Source organism: Hoplias malabaricus, chromosome 7 (genome assembly GCF_029633855.1).
Source record: "Hoplias malabaricus isolate fHopMal1 chromosome 7, fHopMal1.hap1, whole genome shotgun sequence".
Taxonomy (NCBI): domain Eukaryota; kingdom Metazoa; phylum Chordata; class Actinopteri; order Characiformes; family Erythrinidae; genus Hoplias; species Hoplias malabaricus.
This window is the reverse complement of record NC_089806.1, coordinates 26,273,632-26,291,094: the sequence shown is the minus strand read 5'-3', so window position 1 is coordinate 26,291,094 and position 17,463 is coordinate 26,273,632. Positions and strand designations below refer to the sequence as shown.

Sequence of the window (17,463 nt, the reverse complement as noted above, 5' to 3'; positions counted from 1 at the left end):
GTCAAGGACCCATGTATTCCAGTGGAGTTGCATTTATTAAACACATTTGACTCCAAATCCACCTTTATTACCTTTATAGTAGAAGATAATGTTCATTTCTGTCAGGTAATTTATTAAAATTAAATAAACCATCTGCTCTTCTGGAATACAACATATATATCATCAAACGACTGCACCAAATTTGTGTCTAATTTTTTATTATTTTTTTTAAAGCTAATATTAATATGATTCCAATAAGATCACTTATAAAGCCCTAATTGATAAGTTATCATTCATTCAGTCATTTTGTTATGTACTTGCAGTAAAATAGTAAGTGGGATATCATTGCTGTCTCTTCAGTGGCATCAGTCCCTGAAGGCACTTTGACTGATTCTCATGAGAAACACCAGCTAAAGCTGTGGTGGAGCAGGAGAAAATTACTCTCCACTGAGTTATGGCTAACCCAGAGGAAAATGAAGACAGTATAAATGCCCAGAAAACTGCATCAGTGATCACTGCAGAAATATGGAAACCGCAGAAGCAGGTGGATAAGATAATTTAGGAGTTTAATATAGACAACTCCCAAAAAAAAAAAAAAAACCCACCACTTTGGACCGCCAGTGGCTGCACAATATGTCCAACACAAACCCATTTATAAAAAAACTACAACCTGCACAGCTCCTTTTCTAATGTTCGGTGTAGGGCTGTGCCATATCGTATCATTCACAGTAATATCGTGATCGTATTTAAAACAATAAAAAAAATATATCTTGATAATAGTGATATGCTGACTTGTTTGCGCAATGACATCATGCAGTTAGCTGTAATGTGGCATATGTTTTTTTACATGAGTTGTTTAGGCACAGTGAAGTATGGTGCAAAGTGGCTTGGAGGCAGAGGAATGTGCTCAAAAAAAAACAAAAAAAGAAAAACACAAAGGGTCACTTCAGTCTTATGGAGGTGGTTTGGTTACAAAATATCAGATGTACAGTAAATCATTGTATTATGTTAGAAATATTTAGTATTGTATATACTATTCATTAATTCATTCACTGTCTGAAACCACATATCCAGTTGAGGGTCATGGTGGGTCTGGAGCCAACACGGAATCACTGGGCGCAAGGCATGAGCACATCATGGAAGGAGCTATGGTATATATTAAATACATTTAATTTAATATAATTAATATAACACTTATTTTGTTGAAACAGTGTGTCCTTGAAATTAATAAAAATATTTTTCAGTAAGAAAATCAGATCTGTGGCACATTAAGGCGGCATAAATAAAAAAAAAATTCTGATTTGAAACCCAATCTGTGAAATTCTGATTTGTTTAATGCCCCATATCCCTATACTTCACTGAGAGCAGGTTTATCAGTTGAGGCTAAAAAATTAGGAAGCGCATAATTAAAAGATGTCATGTGGTTACACAGCACCAATTCTGATTTGCTACTTTTTTTTTTCTTTTTTTTTTTTTTAGGGGACAGGAGATGGCAGATATTTCTTTATGTGAGCTTGTCATTTAAAATTCTCTATGTACCAACAATTTGAAAACAAGATGGTACTTTAAATCAACCAACCAATCCAACAAAAAAAAGCTGACAATGAATGATCTTGAAGGACCCAAGAGAAACAACCTTAATACCAAACAACAAAGTAACCATGCACAAAAATCTAAACAACTAGGACAAAAAAATAGTCTTAATCTGATTTCACCTCACAGTCTGCTGCCCAGTGTTGTCTAAGGTGGCTTCAGACAACCAGAACTCAACCTCAACAGCATCCTGTTTTCTCTGCTACAGATGCACCATGCTGAACGCAGGACCTCAGTGGATTAACAAACGATTTTACACATGCCTTGCTGCCAGCTGGAGGAGCCAGTGAAGGCTTTTTGGATAGCACACAATACAGTTTACACACTGCCAAGACTCAGCCACTACAACCTCCTCTTGCACTCTCTTTCTCTCTGTATTTCCCACCCACCACCTCCGCCACCACCACCACACTCAGCACGCCATGAGCTGTCCATGAAAGCCTAACACAGCGACTTACATTAATCAATTAGTCAAAGCTGGAGAACACTGAGCGCTTCAACAGAGCCTCTTTTACACTCCTCTTTCAATATCCCTGATGTTCCGGTCAGTCGTTTCACAATATGTAATGACATTTTTATAGTCTGTGTAATTAAAGAGGGTGAAATGGAGCCTTCCATCCACTTTAGACTTGGATTTAAAAGGACCCTCTAAGACTTTGTTTGGTCATGGAGGTGGATGGCTACCTAAACTTGATGGAGTGTGTTCACAACTCTGCCAACAATGAAAAATTTTCCGCCGCGATGGAGACGCTGACTGGCCAAACAGGCCTGTAATCAGATCCTCTGCGTTTCGGATTCTCTGCGAGATGGTGCAAACACACACCCAGAGAGGCCCAGCCACCACTGGCCTGAGCAATGCAGCTGTCGATGTATGTCTGACTGCAGGCAGCCATCCACAAAAGGTCTGGGATAACAATAATAAATCTGGAAAATCTCTGATGGGCCAGAGAAGTCCACTGAAAGAAAGCAGGAAGACAAACATCTAAGTAATGTGACAGAACTACACTCTCAGGGCCCACTCGCCATCACTGTGATGGTACCCTCAAGGTTAGATAGGGAATATATCTGCCCCATATTCCTGTTTCACTGACTCCATACACACTGCTGTGACTCCAGACACTTCATTTCAGTTTTTTAAACAAACCTATGAAAAGACACAGATACACAGCTTTCCTTCATGCAAAGAGGATGCAGTGTAAACTTTAAAATTCATTTAAGGGACATTGTTGGACCTCAAAGACTCAAACTGTGATCCTCTTAGTGTACATTTACAATATTTGTATCTTACGGGAGAGTAACTTGTGTCTGACATGGTATCCATTACTGGGTTCACAGCTCTTTATACGAGAGAGAAAAACATAACTGACACTTAAAAACATAAAAATTGCCACTTAAACGTGCAAGTAAATGTAGATTATTTTAAGGAAAATACGATCCTAATATCCATCCATTTTGGTTGAATTAAGTGATAAAGTGAACACATTATAAACCAGAAAGAGGTTATATTGAAATTTTTAACCCAACACTATTATAATTAATCATCAAGGACTAAAGTGTAAAAACCAAAAACGTGATCATGTATATTTTACTAAACAATAAGAAATAATTAAGGGTCTCTATTGTGGAAACCTGAATTGCTCTCATTTATTTACCAGAACTTAACACCGATAGAGCCCATAGCCGTATGAAATCCACACTGCAAAACAGCCTTGTTTTTGTTTTGTCACAAAGTCAACACATTCCTAGGAGTTTATGTCATTATATATTTACTGATATGTAAAAAAATTACATTTAAAAGATCCACTTCTCTGAAGATCCAATTTTAATTTTGTTGACACACCTGTGATGTTTTTTATACCCTAAGAGATGTAGCTCAAAAAAAGTCAACACCACGGTAGAGCATTTCCGAATTGAAACGGCAGTGTTCCCATGACTCAGATGAATCCATTCAGAAAACCAGGGTTTATATTATCTATAAACCTGGAGATAACAGGCAGGGAATAATAGATCCAAGCATACTGAAAGTAGTGTTCTAGAGTTACATTTAAACAACTTTTAAAGCATTAGAGTTTTTTTTATTGGAAATAGCATTTAAATATGCAATTTTAAATGAACATATATTAGTTTTTATTAGGAATTTTAGCGATGAGCTGAGAGGTATTTCATATTGCACTGCCCTTGCTGACAAATCTCTCAAATGAGTTCTTCCCGCTTTGAGTAAATTTTGAAAATACTTTTTTTATGTGAGGAAAACCTCTCGCTAAATTCTGCATATTCAAAACTTTTCGACACACATGACGATTTTCCGTTCTACCTTAAATGCCGCCAAGCTCCAGTGTGGTGTCTGACCCTCATTTAAGGTGGAACAGAGAAGTGTAATAAGCAAAAACCAATCTCGGCTCTCCAGTGGTAGGTCAGGCTGCCACGGGCTCTGCCGTTAGACACAACTAACTAATAACTAATTTAATATTGAGCATAAACTCTTTTTAAATCTGTCTTTTTTTCTCACTGAGACCAAGGATGAACTTTAAAAACTTTTAAAGAAGCTTCAACGCCAGAGACTTACCAGTATTTTCCCTAAGTGTAGCTCTTGTCACAGAAATCTCCTGCTGCTGTTCTGACTGGTTACTCCACCTTCTCTCGTACACAGAGCGCTCAACTAATTTCTATGAGGCCTGGCTGTGTCCCAATTATCCACTATAACACTTTCCCCCGAGGCCCCTAAGCACTGCTAGGTGAGGTCTCAAATTAACGGTGTGTTAAATGTGTATAACTAAATGCCACCAAATTGGTATCAATATTTCAGTAGTGTTTTACAGTTATAACGTTTCAAAATAAAAACAGTTGCTTTTAAACATGAGATATGTTGGTCATTCAATCAAGGCTAGTTTTCTCGAGTGGCGAAGCAGAGGTGAAGTGCAGATTTTGTGATTTGAGATCAAACCGTCAAACCCTGCCACCCTACGTCACACGCATGGCCGAGGCGCGGTTAAATTTTTCAAAATAAAAGCCCTATCGGCCACATCCCAAATGGCGTCCTACTAAAAATTGACATTCAGCTAAACTCTTCTAATGGGAGGACAGAGGCCATAATGTGAATAACCTTTAATATACCAAAATCCAAATTAAACGATATGATAAAATATACTATTAGAGTGAATATATAATAGGGTGTTTCAATTATAAAATCAGGAGTCATGATTTTACAAAGAAAAAAAATGAACTATTGGAGATAATTTTACAAATTAACGTTTTGTGTTACGTTCCAATAATTTCACATTATTACTTTTAAAAGACCCATTTCATACATTACTCTTGCAATTTGTTTCTGAAGACTTGAAGGAGTCACAAAATTTGACAGTTTTTACAGCTCAATTTCCACATTTAGACTGGGGAGTGAACAATTCATTTTACAAATGTAATGATGTTTATATGCTACATTAATCATTATTATATATAAAAAAAAGGAATATCCTTTTTCCCCATAATATTGGACCTTTATTAATCTCCTTAATTACTATATTGAAGAAAGCATAGGGGTCAAACAATGCTGAAAATAAAAGTTAAAATCTTTTCCATTCAGATATATTTAGTGAGCATATTAGGGGTAATTAGTGTATTTTGGGAACATGATAACAGTGGTAGAACAGTGAAATCTAGTGGCCATAGAATGTAATTTTAAATGTCCATGTAAATTCTGTTAAACAACATCAATAGTCCATCAGTAATAATGACAAAAATACAGGAAACACATGACATTATTTGCGTAGTATCATACAGCATTATCTTAAACAAAAAATAAAATAAATAGTAGTAGGTACATCTCTCTCACACACTCTCTCCATCTCTCTCCATCTCTCTCTCTCTCTCTCTCTCTCTCTCTCTCTCTCTCTCTCTCTCGGCCTTTAGACCATGATATAAATTATGAATGCAACTTTTCTCTGGGTTACATGCACAGTTATGCTCGAGCTTATGCTCCAGTGATATGTAAAGTGAGATACAGTCAAGTAAAAAAGAGTTAATACATTTTCCACAGAGAACACAATATTGTACAAATTGTTGCAACTAGGGGCCTACTGAAAGGATTAAACTTATATAAAGAATAATATATTATATAAAGAAAAGTATAAAGAGCTGCATTTGTTTCTTATTTGTTTCTTAATGTATTCTTTTCTTTACCTCAGCACAGGGAAAACAAAAGCGTGCCGTGCAATTTTTTTAATGTGCTTAATTTAACATATAGGAAATAAGACTGCATCTTTTATATTGTAATTTTTCTAAAACTTCAAATGAGCAGCAAGTCTTACTTATGACCAACTGTAACAAATAATATTTAAATAAGTGATTATTTATTATTTTTACACATGTTCAATAATGTGTAGCTCACATGAGATGAAGAAGCTAATTGTTTTGCAGTCTCTGAATGAACCAGTTTAGGCTTGATAAATGCAGCCATAAAACTTGAACCTCTTCCTTTCATTGCCAGCACTGATTTCTCATCAGTGAATTTGCGTGCTCGAGCACTTGATTAAAGGGAACACAAATTTAAGGGGCAGTTGAAGTGAATGCAATACCCACTGCAGATTTGTCTCCAGCACATTTCAAAGCAAAGTTACTCCCATGTGTTTAGTACAAATATCTGACTCCCCTCAATGCAAAAGGTTTCATTAAAATGGCTGAAGACTTAACATAAAAAAGCATCACTGGAAAAATGTCTAGTTAAACTCAGCCACTTGGTGTTCTCTATAGAAAATGTGCTAACTAAATTATACTTAGAAAATCAGCAAAATGTGTCATTTAACTTGAGGTGTTTAAACCTCTGCATATGACTGTATGTAATTAAATCAGTACTTTCCAATCTTGAGATTGTCTTGAGATAAGTGTATTCAAATACATATTATACTGTTGTCCAGCAGATGGCAGCAAGAATCATTGTTCCTCCGAGGCTGGAGTCTCATGTCTGTGCTTCAAAGAGAGCCACTGCTGCAGGACAAAATGACAGTGTTATTTGAGCCTGTAATGTAAACACACACACACCTCTCACATTCACTCCTCTATATAATTTCATGACAACAAATATTCTTACACATTCTAACATTCATAGCCAGTTTTGCAAATAAATACAATCAGATATCACCAGGACAGAACTGAAAGAACACAGCATATTTTTTTTGTGATTATAGTACATTACACTCATTTATTCATTTATGTTACTGCTTTAATCTTTTTAGGGTCAGCGTGCATCCAGAATCTACCCAGTCATTAGGTGTAAGCAGGAACACACCAGGGAACCAGACCATCACGCATCACCACACAGACCTATGGACACTTTTGAATAGCCAATCTACATACCAGCATGGTTTAGCAGTTGGAAGAAACCACACACAGACACAAAGGCTCCTACTCTTACGGCAGGCCTTAAAACGTGATGTTGGAACATGATGTTGGTAATGATAAATATTTCTGGATCTCAAAAAGTACTCCAACTCATTCAAGGATCTGAACAGCGCTAAATCACACCTGAGAACCCAGTTCTGCTGCTCCACAATGTTGTGGGCTTTAAACAACTCTAGCTAACATCTATGAGAAATACTGAAAAACAAAATAACAAAATTATTCATCTGCTATATTAATCATCATTAAAGAACCTCTTCGTTCTTTTAGCATTACAACATTTTTATTTTATTTTTTTTAATATAAAGAATATAATTTAAGTTAGAGGTTGTACATATTAAATATGACCATATATATGGGTGGATAAACATAGTGATGGTCTTACTTGGTGTGCTCCGGTGGGATCTCTGAGACACTCTGAGCCCCTCCCGACTCATTTTAGGGACTGGAGGTCTCACCGGACCTGGCCGTATCCCAGCATTCCACTGACCAGAATCTAGCCTCTTTTCCAGGTTGTTATTGACTGAAAGAGCCGACAAGCTTTGTGTGGCCCACTGCGGCCTGTTCTGCTTTCTCTTCCCATCAGCCCCTCTCTCCAGAGACAAACACATCTGAGAAGGGACACAACATTAAATGCTTCAGTTTTGTCCAACTTAGGATTTGCCATTCCTGATCTCTCACAAACTTCTAATCACAATCTTACCTGCTTCATGCTTTACAAGGCAAGTGGCTTTCCGGTGTTTTGGGGTTGTTTACTCACTGATTCTCACTGTTTTTTTTTGCCCCTACTTGGTGATAACCACTATGGCTAGATAGACAAAGCCCTGCTAATTGCTGCGATAATCTGAATCATGTTAAAGACTTTCTGAGTTAATGAGGAAAGTATGGGTGGCACAGAGGTTCAGCAGGTAGTGTCACAGTCACACAGCTCCAGGGACGTGGAGTTTGTAGGTTGGAGTCCCACTCCGGGTGACTGTCTGTGAGGAGTTTGGTGTGTTCTACCTGTGTCTATGTTGATTTCCTCTGGGTGATGTGGTTTCCTCCCATGGTCCAAAAACAACTCAAAAGTGTCTATAGGTTTGAGTGAATGTAAGTGTGTGTGTGTTGTCCTGCGAAGGACTGGCGCCCCCTCCAGGGTGTGTTCCTGCCTTGCACCCAATTATTCTGGATAGGCTCCAGACCCACCGCGACCCTGAACTGGATAAGCGCTTGTAGAACATGAATGAGGAAAGTGCTGCTCATTAGAAACTGTGGTGTTAAACAAATATTTAAATGCTTTTCAATCTGTAATCTGCCAAACTTGTAACCCAAAGTCACTTACCACAGGCAAGAATTTTAATGTGTTTTACATTGTAAAAAAAAATGAGGCTTACATGAAATAAAGGATGAAATTGATGAAATCCCTGAATGAACTGTTTTTGCTCCATAGAAGTGGCTACCTAATTGGGCCATGGTTAAAAACTGGTTTAATACAGAATCTCTAATACTTCCAGATCCCTAAGTGTCAGTATAATCAGTTTAATGTTCTTTAATGTGAAGAAGAACCATTGAAGGAATGACCGATCAATAAAACCATAGAAAAAAACAGTAAGAACTCACCTGTAACAGTGATTTCTCAGTAAAATGTCTCGCTGTCCTATGCAAGCACCTAAATGTTGAGTATTAGCTGATAATGATCCAGTCTGTTCTTTGTGTTTTCATTGATATGTCACACAATTTAGCTATGATAATGCTAGAGTTCGTAGGTTCACGTTAAGTTCCACAGGTTTGTCTATATTCACTTGTCTAATAGTGTCTCAATATGATACGTTGGTAGTAAATGCTCATATTATGTCTTCTACCATAGAAAAACACCTTATGGACATGTTAACTAGTTTAAAATATTTTGACTGGAATATTTAAATATTGTTACATCAGAAACTGAATATTTTTATATGAACATAAAATATTGCCTCTAATATTGATCACAGTTCATTTTGAATCAGTTTACTGATGATTTGTCTGTTGGTTAATTTAATATTGTACAGAAAAAAAAACTGTTGATGTATAAATAATAGTCAACAATATGTGTCTTTTTGAGGTGTTTGGTCTACTATGTGATATATTCATTTGCTGTGTTGTGAATACATTAATACACTATAATTTACTTTGTTAACATTCTTAAATTTCATATTTAATGTGTAGTAGCATGCTGCTTTACACTGGTACTTATGTGCAGCTGAAAATTGAGGACAAGTATTCCACATTGCTGTAGAATATGTTTGGTGCTACATAACTGTAAGGTGTCCAGCGTGAGTATTGTTTGTTTATTAGAGCACAAGATATGTCTGTTGAATACAGCCCCAGGGACATGGAGGTTGTGGGTTAAAGTCCCGCTCCTGGTGACTGTCTGTGAGGAGCTTAGTGTGTTCTCCCTATGTCCATGTGGGATTCCTCCGGGTGGTTCGGTTTCCTCCCACGGTTCAAAAACACATGTTGGTAGGTGGATTGACGACTCAAAAGTGTGTGAGTGTGTGAGTGAATGTGTGAGTGTGTGTAGCCCTCTGTAGGACTGGCGCCCCCTTCAGGGTGTGTTCCTCCCTTATAGCCATTGATTCCGGGTAGGCTCCGGACCCACCACGGCCCTGAACTGGATAAGCAGTTGTTGCAGACCACTTATGTGTCTGTTGATCAATCAATAAATAATCTAGCAAAAAATATCAAAAACAAAATGCTAATGATAGATGTGGGATGGCCCTCAAGATCAATGGCAGAAAATAAACTTTAAGTTTTTAAGGATGAAAAATACTGCAATATTCCTTTACAAGATTTTGTTAGTCTCCTTCTCAAAGGCAAACCTTTTTAGTAATTTTGCCTCTGTCAACACACTCCCACTGGGTACCACATTTATTTCCCATGTAAAATGTGTTAAGTATGCATAATGCCTCTCAGATATATAGTCTCCAAAGACTTCTCTGCACTCTCTTCTCGTTTGATTTGAGCAAGAGTCAGTGGAACAGTCATATAATGAATGTAAAAGCTTACCAAAGATTTGGCCTTGCGCAGCTTATATGATGAGGCGGACAGGGCTTTCTTCTTTGTGCTTTCTTGTGCTGTGGTGTTGGGATTAGCCCTTCTGCTTCTTGCTTGTCTGCAATAGATAGCAAGGACAAGCTCAACCCAGCTCACAGTAAGGAAGAAACACCCCTAACAAGAAAAACCCCTAAACACACACACACACTGCCCTTGTATAACATTATTGGTTTTCCTAATCAACTTTGTTTCCCATAAGTAAACCTTCAAACCCAAAAGGTTGGCATTCAAAATGTATATATATTTTTGTCAATATTTTTCATAATATAAGGCATTGTAAAATAAGTTAAAAATCTTATATTACAGCAGCATGCTCCTAAAGAAATGAAGAACAGAGGAAAACAAATAAAAACTCAGGCAAAAACAGACTATAATTATGGGCAAAATAATATATTCAGGAATATTAGGCATAGGGCAAAAGAATGTTGCAAAATGCTAGGGGGGATTGATATGAATATACATCCCAATGCAAAATACATAGTATGAGATATACAGTACCGAACAATAAAGTAAAGTTCTTCATAAAGAATTGCAAAAATCTCTGGACACAATGATTTTCCTCTTCATATACCCCTCCGTTTTTTACTCTATGTGTCTAATAATGACACATATTTTCTTTTTGGATTTGCCAATCCCAAATAAAGCTACTCTGCATTTGTATCTGGGCCAAATGACTCAAGGGTTACAGAAAAGTTTGCCCACTTTGGATACAACAAGTAGATCTTGCAGGATATACTCAAATCCTGTCTCGTCACTGGTTGTCCTTCCATACAAGTTTGATGATACACTGGAGATTTTTGGGATTTATTTATCTTCATATTTCAGTGCTAACACTTTGTAGCCATTCCACTTGGAGGAGCCTAAAGTGGTGTTTGTTGCCTGCCTTGAAGTGGGCCACTTGCATGTGAACTTTTAGAATGAGGTCAATCACTCACTGGCCTGCTTCTGATGACTCAAATCAAAGAAACTTGTTTGGGTGGAGGAGATATGGCATTCTGCCTCAAGAATAACAATAGCATATTGGGGATCGAGCTGGTCAGGGCTGCAGTAAATGCCTGTACACTGCTTGGAAGCTGGTGCCTAGCCCAGCAGCACTGTCTCGTCCTCTGGAGAGAACCAGCAAGCCAGCAGTGAGTTCTAAAATGTGACACAGCTAGTACCTGGCCTGTCAACTATGCCTACAGCTCTGGAGAGCTGCTCCCTGTACACCTGCTGTGTTCAGCTGCTCCTCCTGTGCCTGCTCCTCATGCAGCTGCTCATGTCGCTGTCCCTGATTCCTGTCTGTCTGCTTTAGTCAGCCTATTTTGTGAACCATGCATGTTTTAAACATGACTGTTTACAAACCTTTGTTACAAGTTACAATATTAAAAGATTCAGGGAATCTAATAAAACTTTCTTGTCTCCTGTTGAAAATGTGTATGAAATATCTGTACAAAGATACAGCTGAAGCTTTTGAAACTAGATCAGTTGGTGTCTTCAGACCTTAAACAATAAAGAGGCATTGTTTAAAGGTGCTGAAATACAGTGGTAAACCTGCTCCTATCTTACTGTGTTGCAGGCATCAAAGATGGAATGAGTATACACAAAATAACTGAATAAATATATATAAAAGAAGTACAAATAAATAAAAAGTAAAATTTAAAATATCATGTTTTTATCCTTTTTATATATTAGACAGACTTTTACTCATCTTGACTTTCTATATTTATCAGTATTACACATATTGGAGTAATTTTTCTATTCTGTTTCGGTTTACAGATTCTGTTCTGTATGTAGGATAGAACAGGGTGCGCTAATATGTAAGTGTGTGTGTGTGTGTGTGTGTGTGAGAAAATGGGTCAGGATAGGTAACTGAAGATGCAGTCTTACGCTTGTTGTGCATGCTCAATTGGGTCAAGGTTCTCTAAGTAGTTGAAGCGTATTGTGTCTGTTGGATGTCTGTCTGAGTCTCTCCATGGTGGAAGTCCTTTTTTTACTGAGCCACGCCCATTTAAACTCCGCCTGGACCCCTGTTTTTGGTAGCCTTTCTCTGCTGTTGTCCCTTCTATCTCACTGCCAAGTATTCTTACTTCAGGTACTATAAACTCTTCCTTTGCAGGTTTCTGGAAAATGCAACATAAATCAGACTTAGCCAAGTAACATCTTCCAGCTGAATCCCTATGTCAAAGCAACTGTTAAAAAATAAAATGTGCACAGTTTTCCCGCTTCATCTTCATCTTAACCACATAGCTCTTAATCTCTTTATATTGTTTTACTTTGCTTTCATTTAAGTATAGCATGTTGAATTACTATTGGTCATGATATGTGCTATATAAATAGATCTGTCTGTCTGTCTTTCTTATCTTTCTTAACTGCTTTAAATCTACAGAAAATATGGACACAAATATTACAGAATCTGTAACTACCTCTTAAAAATCTGCAGAAGAGTGAATGTCATTTTCTTCAGTTAGTCCATGCAAGTTAATCTGAATTAACTTTACCAAGTATGTTTGCTTTTTTTTTAGGTCTTACCTTTGGTCGGCTTATATAAAGCCCCTGCACTGTTTCTACATAGTGCCTCTTCCACACCCCTTGTTCAAACGGGGTTGGAGTGAAGGTTATATACCAACCAAGTCTCAGACATTTTGGCATCCACAACTGGTCCAGCTCCACCACACTCTTCCAATGCCAACTAACCTGCAAAAGGAAAAATATATCACTAACCTGTATATATATATATATATATTGAGTTATATGTCTAGAGTTTTTTTTTTTTGCTCCTCATCAGCCTGATTTCTGTGAGGCATGGGTTTCACTAAAGAAAAACTATATTCTTAATCAAGCTGCTTCAGATCAGATCTGCAGGATGGAGCCTCATAATGGACATTCATTCATTGTCTGTAACCACTTACAGATCAGGGTCGCGGTGGGTCCAGAGCCTGCCCGGACTCACTGAGCCAATCCACCTACCAGGGTGTGTTTTTGGACCGTGGGAAGAAACCACAGCACCTGGAGGAAACCCACATGGACACAGGGAGAACACGCCAAACTCCTCAATGACATGGGACGCGACCCCACAACTACCAGGTCCCTGGAGCTGTGTGACTGCGACACTACCTGCTGCTGCCCCTCAATCATGTCTTTGAGTTGACGTGCCTTTTCAGGAAAAAATGCTTTACCACTCTTTGGCAAGGTGCATTGACATTCTCAAAAATGACTTAAAACCTATTTCAATGGCATGAGAAAAGCCTCCAAAATTTCAATGTTCACATGTGCACTGCCTGCTGAGGTAAGGATTGCCATTTCACCAGATACTTGATCTGACATGTAACCCATGTCAAATCTGAGAGAGGAAATATTATCTTTTTTTTTCAGGCTTTATTTCATTAGAGCAGCACCAGACAAACACAGCATCATTTAATTAATAACATTAATTAAAACATCTTAATGTAATATGTTTAAAGAATATTTTATGAAGCCAGAATATTTAGCTATTCAGCTAAATTGTTTCATATCACGTCTGTGATTTGTTGATTTAACATGAAGAAAAAATCTCTTCTGAATTTGGTAATTCCATTTTTGCCAAGTGTCATAGATGTATGTATTGATTAAATATTTAATTAAAAAAATTAACAAGTACTTATTAAGTTTTACTATGGAAATAAGGGGTTAATATAGATGACAAGCTGAGTGACACAGTCCCTTCTGAACACACCACTATCAAATTTCTGACACGGATTGACATATTTATATGTAAAAACTGATAAAAGAGTATCTCATTTCCAACAAATGTGGAACCTACCCAGGATCATGGGGCACAAGGTAGGAACACAACCAGGACAAGACACAGAGTTCCCTAACATGAGAGAGTCTATGTTTACAATAGGTTTCATACAGAATCGCTGACACATCCAGGCCACTAGATGTCAGTATAATAACATTGCAAAAAATATCTGAGCTCAACTTTCGCTACACCTTTACTGAGCAAAATACGCATGAATGAGATTCAGCATTTGAACACTGTATGTCGACCATCACTGCTTACCTGTGCACACCTACAAAGGCTTCTGGGGTCCAGGAATGAAAAGATGTAAAGAGAAAGGACCCTGGGGAGAACATTAGTGAAGTCCAGAGCCTCCTCGGGCACCTGACTGCAAATAGTCTGCCGGAAAGACTTCAGTTGGACTGCAGTGCACCGTGAAAAGAAGTCCTGCAGTACCTGCTTCCTCTGGCTGTCAGTCCACATATCAAACTAAGGAACAGATAGATTGAATAAAGAAGATAATAAAGCAGTTAATTCACAATGAAGCATACAGCCAGGGGGCATGACTGAATAATGAAACTGTCAATAAAAATGTAAATGTGAATGCAATACCACTGCTCCAGGGCTAAATTTTGGATGGTTTTATACCCCTCCTCTGGCTAACACTTACATTTAGCATAGTGATAGCAGTCTCAAATATAACTGCTTCAAAGTATTTTATGGTTTCCTAAGAGCATATACAAGCTGTGTGAGCATAGTTGCACATATATGTCCACAGTATGTGCACATTAAATTATCTGAATTTATTATTTATAAGGCGTGTGTGTGAACTTTTAGACATATAGCATATATTCAGCACATGGATTCATGAAAACATTTTTCTCACCCACTTCCCAATCAGATTCCTTCTCTCTGTGAAAACCTGGATTGGTACACAGAGAAAAATCTATGTCATCTTTTGATAAATATCTGAATAATATGCAGGCACACATTTTAAACTGAAACATACTACAGCAGGATGGGACAAAATGTCAATATGCATCACTGTAAAAATGTACTACAAAGAGTGCACTAGTCATTCAGTTTCTGAAAGTGCTTCATTCTGATCAGGTTCATGGTGGTTCTGAAACATACAGTGTCTCCCTTGGTACAAGGCACACACACCATGGACAGGGTCCATCACAGGACAACACATACTCACCCAGTCACTCAGACACACACTAAGGGACAGTTTTACATTGCCCATCCACCTACCCAAATGTGTTTATGGACTGTGGGAGGAAACCAGAGCTCCAGGAGGAAACCCCACAGACACAGAGAGAATACAATAAACCCTCACAGAGAGGGTGAGACAGGGATTAAACCCACAAGCCCAGCATCCTGGAGCTTTGTAACATTGACACTACATGTTGCCCTTTGTTTTATTGGATTTATTAATTGCAGTATGTGAAATAAACTCATTATAGTATTTTAAAATCTGAAACTGCTGGTGCTTATTGACAGTAGCATCTTATCAGAAAAACTTAATATTGTGAGGCATATTTTGTTCTGAATTGCTGTGAGATTATATATACCATGTAACCCAACACGTATAGTATTATTGTAATTAATCATGGACATTTCTATATACACATTGTTAAACATGTTTTATTTGACATAAGAAATGCTCAATTTAAGGTAAGACATATGTACATAGCTGTTGGCCAGGTGGTGGTTCAATGGTGTCCAGGCACTCCTCTTTGTCTGCATCTTGGTGCCAGATGTTTCTCTGAGGTTGCGGGGCATTCTCTGACCACTTACACAGTTAATGGGGCAGTATCCCTTCACTTGGATCTGTAACATAAAACATTGATATACAGCATTAATATGTTTTACATAATTATATACATTTAAGAATATATTACTACATTGCCTTTGTCTCACCATGGCTGTGACACAGCAAAATTTTATCTGCAGATAAACGAACACTGCAGTAAGATAGCACAATACTCTATGTGTCAATTCAGTACTCTATAAGCACATTCAGCACAGGGGAGTGTGCTGTTTACACTCACCAGATTTAGGAAGGTGCTGTAGACATATCCAGTGGTTTATATCAATTCCAGTTTACTGCAGATGACGAGAGGTATCCGCAGATAACAGGCCGTCAGTACTCGTGAAGTCCATCCAACCCTAATCATAGTAAATACAAACAAAACAGTAACACCGATGTCTGTGGTGTGTACTCGAGTTGACGAGTTCCCATAGCGATGGCCTGCATGAACCCGCCTCTCTGAACTCTCACAACCAATAAACACGCGCTGATCAAAAGACTGACCTATGAGCGTTTAGCTCCGCGTCCTTCAATGCTTTTTATTCAAAGCGAACTTCTGCCTGCTTTTTCACTGCTGCTCCCTTCAGCACCAAACGACACACAATTCTTTGTGTATTTGGCATTTTGGTAAAAGCTACAAATACATGTGTTGTAATTAACAGAAGAAAAATAAACTGCAGCTTGTACCTGAAGGTATATTTATAGCTGATCTTCACCATGTCAAAGAGCCCCTTAAGTGAAAATCAAATGTTTCTTGCATTTGATGCTTTTTTTAACATATTAATAAAAAAAACATACAATGAGTTTAATTAGAAGTCAGCGCCGTGGTTAAATAATCCTACTTCGAAACAGCTTTCCAAAAACATACTCTCAAACAAGAGAATGCAGACTGCCAGGGCTTTTTATGTCATAAACCTAAAAAATCAATCCCGGCGGAGCTTTCGAGCCGCAGTCAAATGGCAGAGGGATGGGTGGAGATTGCGTATTTATATATCTGCTCATACTGAATGAAAGTGAAGGTGTAGAATTACATGTTATCCACTTTTAAACAGTTAATATACATTTTTCTTGGAAACACTTTCTAAATATTATACACATACTGATGACCAGAGAAATTTTTCTGGGGTTGAAACAAGGTCTAGAGGGGAGTTTAACATTTCCTGGTGAATAAAAGAATGACAAGTTCAGCGATTCTTGGAAATCAACCTGAATTTGTGGGGTACATGTAGGATGTACCAAAGCATAAATTAAGAGAAAGTATATAGTAATTAGGTATTACTATAAAGTATATATTTCAGTATAAACTGAGCAAAAACAATGTGAATATTTATGAATACTCTGAAAATTAAAAATGAATATCCTAAAAATACTTCGGCCATTAATCTCATACCGCATGTGGAGGACCCATTCTAAACTGGCATAAACTGTTTAACTCGGCAAGTTGTGTTATAAAAATAATAACCACTTTAATAAATAAACCTAGCACAAAATTTCTGCTGGTAAAATCACACGTTGCTCATTTAAGAAAAAATAACAGATAACACCGATAACAAAGCAGTAAAAATAAATTAATATATATTTTAAAATATAGAAACCAGTGCAGAATCACTAAAACGAGTTTGAACTGATTACTTGTTTAAATACTATTTGAGAACTCTAGGCCCTACCTCTGCTTTAGTACGTGACTCGGTTTGACTGACAAGACTACTGCTAGCCGGGCGCGTTCCCGCGGAATCCTATCCTCACAAACCTGAGAGAGAGAGAGAGAGAGAGAGAGAGCTCATTGTTAACGCGGCTAAGGAGAGGCTCAGTGCCGCACGTGAACTAACAGCTATACAAAGGTAAGACTGACCCTTACAACGTTATTTTT

General features: G+C 37.7%; 3 protein-coding genes across 7 annotated transcripts in view; 1 reads left to right on the top strand and 2 right to left on the bottom strand.

Moving 5' to 3' along the window:
* Nucleotides 1-4,231, bottom strand: part of fam49a (family with sequence similarity 49 member A) — a 37,406-nt gene extending 33,175 nt beyond the window's left edge. Inside the window, exon 1 of one of the 2 annotated variants that reach the window (XM_066677374.1) lies at nucleotides 4,139-4,231. The gene's annotated coding sequence lies outside the window, so the exon portion shown is untranslated. The remainder of the gene's footprint in view (nucleotides 1-4,138) is intronic. The other variant, XM_066677373.1, reaches the window with a different exon arrangement.
* A 714-nt stretch (nucleotides 4,232-4,945) lies between these two features.
* The window catches only part of fbxo16 (F-box protein 16), a 25,406-nt gene continuing 12,888 nt past the window's right edge, over nucleotides 4,946-17,463 (bottom strand). For 2 of the 3 annotated variants that reach the window (XM_066676487.1, XM_066676486.1), the window contains exons 2-11: nucleotides 17,261-17,343; nucleotides 15,835-15,952; nucleotides 15,473-15,613; nucleotides 14,667-14,702; nucleotides 14,063-14,269; nucleotides 12,550-12,714; nucleotides 11,908-12,140; nucleotides 9,991-10,096; nucleotides 7,352-7,577; nucleotides 4,946-6,555 (exon numbers count right to left, since the gene is read on the bottom strand). In XM_066676487.1, coding sequence (XP_066532584.1) covers nucleotides 6,527-6,555; nucleotides 7,352-7,577; nucleotides 9,991-10,096; nucleotides 11,908-12,140; nucleotides 12,550-12,714; nucleotides 14,063-14,269; nucleotides 14,667-14,702; nucleotides 15,473-15,565 — 1,095 coding nt within the window. In that variant the 5' untranslated portion in view covers nucleotides 15,566-15,613; nucleotides 15,835-15,952; nucleotides 17,261-17,343 and the 3' untranslated portion in view covers nucleotides 4,946-6,526. Of the gene's footprint in view, nucleotides 6,556-7,351; nucleotides 7,578-9,990; nucleotides 10,097-11,907; nucleotides 12,141-12,549; nucleotides 12,715-14,062; nucleotides 14,270-14,666; nucleotides 14,703-15,472; nucleotides 15,614-15,834; nucleotides 16,015-17,260; nucleotides 17,344-17,463 lie in introns of those variants that run through there. The other variant, XM_066676489.1, reaches the window with a different exon arrangement.
* fzd3a (frizzled class receptor 3a) overlaps nucleotides 17,358-17,463 on the top strand; it is a 17,083-nt gene continuing 16,977 nt past the window's right edge. For both annotated transcript variants that reach the window (XM_066676485.1, XM_066676483.1), the window contains exon 1: nucleotides 17,358-17,434. The gene's annotated coding sequence lies outside the window, so the exon portion shown is untranslated. The remainder of the gene's footprint in view (nucleotides 17,435-17,463) is intronic.